The following is a 7161-nucleotide window of genomic DNA, read 5'->3' as shown; positions in this document are numbered from 1 at the left end:
TCTGTGACGGTGACGGTGACGGTGTGTTTGTGTGTCTGTGACGGTGATGGTGTGTTTGTGTGTCTATGTGTATGTGTGGCTGTGTATATGTGCTTGTGTGCTTGTGTGCTTCTTTCATATATATGTACATAAACAGTATGGTATTGAATGGTTATTGGTTTTTTATTCGATGTTATGTCAATCTCTATTGTTGAACCATCTTATCTGACCTAAATATACACTTCGAGTACGTCTCCTCAATCATCATTATTTCGTGCATGCCCCCACTGTTCTATCGAATCTGTCTATCCCAGATGAGTTTCAAATACAAGTACATAGTACTACCTAAACGGCTGTTCTATCGTTTCTGTCTATCCCAGATGAGTATTAACTCTAAGTATATAGTACTACCTGAACGGCTGTTCCATCAGAACAGTACTCTTTTTCATTGAGATGAGCTCAATGTCTGTCGTCGTATCTACAGTTGTAGCAGTGAGGTTTGTTGGTAGATAGGTTGATTATCCGACATTTCTATTGTCATGATCTGAAGCCCATCACCGTGTTGCTTATAGGTGTTGTTGTGTATTGTGATGTCTGTGCGTGTCTCCTTATGTATGTTCTGCTTCCAGACATATGTGCTTGTATTCTCACCGTTTATCTACCCCCCCCATGGTAAATATCCGTCGTGTGCCGATGTGTTCTATGTGCGTAGCGTCTACAGCACAACCTCCACCCCGCCCCTAAACCTCAAAACCTCCACCCATCCACCCACCCATCTCCTCCACCCCCCCCCCCCCTCTCTAAAAACTACATCTATAGTGAAATGTCACTCCTCTTTAATTGTCTGCTACAGCAACTGGGACCCGTCCGAGCGCCGGAACAGTCGCACAGACATGCCCAGTGACAGCCACACAGACGACCTAAGTGTCAGACAGCCGAAGCGACGCGGACGCAGCAGCACCCGCGACTACGAGGACTTTGACCTGAGCCCGAAACCCCACAGCCACAGCCACACCCACCGCTCCAGCAAACGGACCGGTTCGCACCGGGACTCCAAGGGCCACAAGGACAAACGCGACCGAGATAGTGCCGGGACTGATCTGAACGGCAAGCACGGGAGAGACAGGGCCGGAGGACAGGTGCATGAGGGCATGGGGGTAGATATGGCGGGTGGGGCAGGGGGTGGGCCACGGTCTGGGCGACGGCGCAGTAGTCGCGGGGAGGGAGAGGGCCGCAGCCGTAGCAAGGACAAGCGCCAGAAGCGTAGCAAGCAGCGGTGATAGGGGGTGGATCAGAGCGGTTAGGTGCGTGGGGGGGGGGGGGTAAGGGGGTATGGTGGGGTGCACGAGTAGCTTAGTAGCGCATGGGCAAGTACTATAGAGACGAGTGCCCATGTGTGGTAAGTAGGTAGGTAGGGATATCTACGGGCTGTAGGAGCGCGTGTGCTTGTACTGCAAGAACGTCGGGATTTGTGAAGTGAGGACTTTTGGGCCCATTCCCGAGGGGAAGCTTCCGGATAGGGTGAGATGGGGGAGAGGGGGGGGGGTAGGGTAGATGCGGGACTAGCTCAAAACACACTAGAAGCCGTGATGAAGGTGGTGGGTAGATGGATATGTTTGTGTATACATGGGCAGAAGCATGTGCGGTGGTAGGTATATGTATGTCATGTGTGTGCGCATACCTACCGCAAGGACGAGTGGATCAGTGCGAGTGGTCAGTGGAAAAGTGAAAAGATGGGACGGGCAAAGTGTAGGCCAATTCAGAGTAGCCGGTCGGTGTACATCCGAAGGCGTTGCCTAGCAACTACATGCCTGAAGCCGCTTCGATTGAACCGCCAACCCACTCGACAGGAATGTAGGGTACGCTTACAGGCACTCGAATGGATGTGCTCTGCACCTTTATCTACCTGAATGCATGTGTCCCTGTATAGAGCATAGAGCAATACACCTACCACATAGAAAAAGCTCGTGCGCTTCACGGTGTAGGTAGGCTCGGTATAAGTAGGCATATGAGTGCTGCGTCTGAGGCCCATGGGTGATAGCATATCACCTGTAGGAGGCGTGTCGACAGACTCGGGTGACATCAGTCTGTTGGCGGGGCTATGCGTATATGGGTACTTGATACCAATCACCACAACCCCCCAGTCTGTGAACCCCAAGAAGCCTGTAGATGAATAGAGGCTTGGGAGCATGCCGCAATGCGCATCCGCCTATGTGCACGCTGTATAGTAGACAAATAGGGAGGAGTCCTAGACGAGAGAGGTATCACTTAGTAGGCGATCATTAAGTGCTGGAATGCGTGCGACCGCGTATCAAAAGAACTATCGTGTGGGATCAGTTCGGTACATGGGAGCCATACCTGAGAAGTGGGCACGTATTTGAGAAGTTGCTGTGGATGTGGATGGTTACCGCACTGTGGGGGAAGTGCTATGGCTAGCGTCTCCGAGCCCTCCAGCAAAGTACCGAACTTATGCAAAACTTCACATTCGCTAGACTACTTGCACAGTTGCACGCTCCGTAAGCTTAACGTTTTCATCCCGCCTAGAGTGATAGCCCAAAGCGACACCGCCAAGGTTTCCACTGACCACGCCTATACTAACCTTCAGTCCAACCACACGGTCTCCACTAACCACGCCTATACCAACCTTCAGTCCAGCCACTGAGATCTGCTTAGTCGGCTGTGTGATAGACCCGCGTGTTTGGGTCTCTATAGCGACGGTACAGACGTTGGCAGTGCTCGACACCCCACTGCCAGTGCAATAAACAAGAAATTGCAAGTTAAATACTAGAAGTGTGATGTGAGATAGGACCAGGTGGCCTCGATTCATGCGGCAAGGCTTGCACCATCCGGCGTGCAGTATGTAGCGGATCAGACGATTCGTTCTTTAAACACAATGAAACACATTGAAATACCACAAAATTTATGCAGTATATGTGCTTGGGCCAAATGACCCCTTAAACTCGTTTTATGTTTATACAAGATGCGTCTATGGTAATGTATAGAAGTCCATGTTAGAAGATACTCACGTACATTAGAGGATGGGACTACTACAGCCCTTTTTGTGATGACTATAGCTTTTGAAAGGATTGCCACAGTAGTTATCTATGTATCACCACAAAACCTCACCAACCAGAATATAGAAATGAGATGCGTCATGCGACGCACCCTACAAGCACTACAATAGACACTCACAATATGAACAGATCAAAGCAGGCAGAACAACCAAGGACTGCTCCATCCCATACACCCCCCCCCCATTAACACTAAGAATCACAGGTTCAACAATGCACACGTGCATAGGCGCTTCAAGCTGTCTAGTATGAAAGACCAAAGCTTTCGTAATAAACTCCCGTGTTTTTAAAAGTGCAACATGCACACCACCACCCACTCCACCCATTCACACAGATTTGCTATACCCTGGATGATAGCGCCGGCTTTTGACAACTACTATACGAGGAATACGTCTCTTTGACGAAGTCTTCCATTACCGCGGCGCTGTGGCCGGCATCTCTTTGATCGCTATATTCCCCTTAACTACGACAGTGATGTCGTCCATGGGTGAGAGGTAATAGTATCTTTGTGATAGTGTACGTCTGCGATTTGCTTTCTAAGCCTCCACAACGGCGTTCAGATTCAGGCACAGCACTCTATAGAATACGTCAGCAATTCTATGTATATAGAACACAGTTATCTTCTCATGTGTCAGTTCAGCCTGTTGTATGACACTTGAGATGCCCTCTTCTCATTATCCGCCAACCACTAGATCCGTTGTCGTCACATCCCACGGCAAGTGTTCGTGTTGTGTGAGGTACATATGGCGGGTCAGACACTCTTTCTCCCAACTCAGTGCTGATGCGTTCTCTTCTTATTTTATTGAGCGAAGACTATGTAGCTATAGACGGATGCTTCACCTGTTGCATCTCTGGGCTGTGGCCTGTGACTGTGAGTGACTGTGACGCTGTGAGACTCGTGACTGTGTCTATTCTTCGAATTCACACGATGGACACTTTGAAAAGACAGCCCGCCAAAACTATGTCCAAATCAGGAAGTAGTGTTTGGTGTTTTTAAAAAAGGTCCAGTGACAACTGAGTACAGTCATACATCTATTATTGTCCACCTCTATTGTTGTTCACCTCGAATTTTGTTCAATTTTTTTCAGACGGACCCACTATTTTATGTCCTATATAAACTATATAGGATGTAGACGGACAATCTGCAAACCTCTTAGATGCTGCTCGTATCATACACGATATATGGGAAACTACACTGCTAAATGCATTGCCCATTGCTGGCTGAAATCAACTTGTCTTCCGGAGGGCAACCTGATAAATAATGCCCCCGAGTATGCGAAGAGAATCACATCTAGGGAAGAAAGCGAATTCATTGATCTCACAGCAACGTTCAAGTCATATTGTATGATACTTAATCCCGACGAGCCCATAACATCCACACTGAGAACCGAAGTGAATGATTGGGTTGATGAATCAACCAAAATGCAACTATCGAATATCGAAGAGATACTATCATATGAGGTGCTGGAGCTAGAAGTTAAGAAGGAAATATACGATGAGTGTGATGAAGACAGTGAAAGGTTCAGTTTTGACCTCATGAAGTCTTGTGAATACGATCGCGCAAAGAGTGTCAAAACAATACAAGCAATTGTAATGTTGTAGGTGCAGTACAAATCAACATAAACCTGAAAAACAGGTCCCAGGCGGCCAGGCCCCATATGACCTTCATTGTCTACCTCTATTTTTGTCTAATTTTGGTCGAAATCGGACCCTAGACAATAACCCAAGTTTGACTGTACTGATGACAACTCACAACTGACAAGTCCGTTGACTCGACCTTGTCTTGAGAGTTTATTTTTATCGATGATAAGTCCTCAATAGATATTTAAATACCGTACATATGAGGACTCGAGTGACGACTGACAAGTGACGCGTCTTACTCGAGAGTCGCGGCCTTGAAGCTTTGAGGCAGGATGTAGCCGTCAGGAGATGTGGGTGAACACCGAACACTGAACAGAGGTGACCGGTGAGTGGGGTGACTTGAGGTCTTTTGTAAAATGTAACGGAAAATAGTCGGTAAATATCTGCGAATTTGACGACTGACAGTTGTATTTAAAAATATGTAAATATGATTCAAAAAATGTCCAACTCATGATGTCTTAAATATGCAGTGTACAGTGTGTAATGTACAGCTCAAATTCAAATATGTATAGAATATACTATATACTACTAATCACATATAGCCTCTATAAAAAGTCATATGGGGAGAATATACCGATGCTCAGATAATCATTTATGAAACAAGGTCATAATTAGGTATCCCGTCGTATTTGTTCACAAATACTTACCCTGACACTTACACGAGTAGATACGTGCGTAGAATTGTAGCACTAATATGCGTAGCTGAGACTGCAATTTCAGCGATACTGATAAACAAATACACTTCTGAGCGTCGCACCTCATCTTAACCGCTAAAAAGTAAAATAAAAATGGGAATTGTGACGTATTTGTTATATTAAAACTTGCAGTAAAACTGAAATATTCCGATTTTGGAGTGGCATACGGCAACCAGTGTTGTTGTTCACATGTATACAGGGCAGTAAGCAAAAAGACCGATATTTTTCTTTCAGTAGATTACATTTTCATAATATAGTTATAATCCTAATGCTACAATCCGTGACGTACAACAGTTGGGGACGAGTCCAAAAGTTGTATATAGATTACAATAGAATGGACCATATGTAAAACTTGTTCTTCCGCCTTGACAGCAATTTCTATAGATATATAGCAAGAAGGTGGCATTAGTACTCGGAAGGACAAGCTCTGTATAGAAAATAACTGAGCTTTCGTTTTCCTTTCTTCCGATTACAGATACAACATTCTACTAAATTATAGAATATACGTATACAATCGGTATACTTCACAAATCGGCTGGGCTCGAGCTGGCGTATCGCACGATAGTCGATGACTGATGAGCCTACGTGATCACCCATTCCGGTGATTCGTCCGACCATCTATGAGCGTATAGAAGAAGTATCCGTGAAATCGTAAGAAATTGATTGGTTTGTATAAAATTGCACAGGCACAGTGCGAGTGCGGTTGGAACTTGGAACTTGGAACTTGGAACTTGGAACTTGGAACTGGAACTATTTTATATATATAAAAAACAAATATATAGAGCCCCTCGCCCCAGGCCTCCAAGGGGCCAAGGCCCAGGGCCCAGGGCCCTAGGCCCCGCGAGCCCTGCCTGGAGCTATTTACCCCAATGAACCACAGTACCGCACCCAAGTCCCGTGCTATAGATATAAATATATCGTTTTAGGAATAAACAAGCTGTATTAGGCAAAATATAATTTTAACAGATCTTGATCCTTCCTTCGTGCTGCCTGTGAGTCATCATGAATACTATTTATATCAGTTGCCCTGATTTGGTCGAAAATAGGCATTTCCGGGCCAGAAAGCTCCTGTTTGGTGTATTGACAGTGATCTGATTGCTGATGATATATATATATGAATGATGCGTATTTACATCGATAGATATTTTATTTACATTATTTACCGTATTATAATATTATATATAAATATAAACAGACTTTTAAAAGGCAGCTCGAAGCTTGCACGTACATAGACACACAATAAGACAACAAACACATAAGAACATCATGTCAGCACCGCCGAAACCGGCACCACGGCCACAGCCAGCTGCTCGCCCAGGGTCCACATCACCAGCCAACCAAGTCAAACAACCTCCACCCCCAGTCAAATTTGCCAAAGACAAACGAGAGGGCGAAACACAACCGTTGCCTAGTACACCACCTCCGACTTCCCCTACTTTGAAGGTAAAGTTATCATCTCTAGTATAGTCGTTGGACTAATGTTTGTTTTTGGTCGTGTAGTGCTATTTTGATATATATATATATATATATATATATAACACACACGCACACACACACACACACACACACACACATATATATATATATATATATATATATATATATAAATATATATATATATGTATGTCTGTATGTATGTATGGGTGTAATAATGTATATATATATATATATGTATATATATGTATGTCATATGTATATACAAATTTATATATATATAAATAAATATATCTTGTATCGATCTTTATATATATATGTATATTTTGGAAATAATTGAA

General features: G+C 44.6%; 4 protein-coding genes across 4 annotated transcripts; 3 read left to right on the top strand and 1 right to left on the bottom strand.

Annotated features, from left to right (window-relative positions):
* Positions 1–872: 872 nt before the first annotated feature.
* On the top strand, positions 873–2888 carry SARC_12505 (hypothetical protein; the record flags this gene model as incomplete). Its single annotated transcript, XM_014293389.1, has 1 exon — positions 873–2888. The coding sequence occupies one exon, from the start codon at positions 873–875 to the stop codon at positions 1257–1259; it is 387 nt and encodes a 128-aa protein (XP_014148864.1). The 3' UTR covers positions 1260–2888.
* SARC_12504 (hypothetical protein) lies at positions 2468–3535 on the bottom strand (the record flags this gene model as incomplete). Its single annotated transcript, XM_014293388.1, has 2 exons — positions 2468–2726; positions 3468–3535. The coding sequence occupies 2 exons, from the start codon at positions 3533–3535 to the stop codon at positions 2468–2470; spliced, it is 327 nt and encodes a 108-aa protein (XP_014148863.1).
* Positions 3536–4205: 670 nt separating this feature from the next.
* Positions 4206–6339, top strand: SARC_12503 (hypothetical protein). Its single transcript, XM_014293387.1, has 2 exons — positions 4206–5016; positions 5862–6339. Exon 1 carries the CDS (start codon positions 4233–4235, stop codon positions 4650–4652), a length of 420 nt encoding a protein of 139 aa, XP_014148862.1. The 5' UTR covers positions 4206–4232; the 3' UTR covers positions 4653–5016; positions 5862–6339.
* A 313-nt stretch (positions 6340–6652) lies between these two features.
* SARC_12502 (hypothetical protein) lies at positions 6653–6829 on the top strand (the record flags this gene model as incomplete). The annotated part of the gene is made up of 1 exon (XM_014293386.1): positions 6653–6829. A coding segment is annotated over one exon (177 nt), but the record flags the coding sequence as incomplete, so codon positions are not given.
* Between the last annotated feature and the right edge of the window lie 332 nt (positions 6830–7161).

Source organism: Sphaeroforma arctica (genome assembly GCF_001186125.1).
Source record: "Sphaeroforma arctica JP610 unplaced genomic scaffold supercont1.2355, whole genome shotgun sequence".
NCBI lineage: Eukaryota > Ichthyosporea > Ichthyophonida > Sphaeroforma > Sphaeroforma arctica.
The sequence above is the reverse complement of the archived record's forward strand: the minus strand, read 5'-3'. Positions and strand labels throughout refer to the sequence as shown.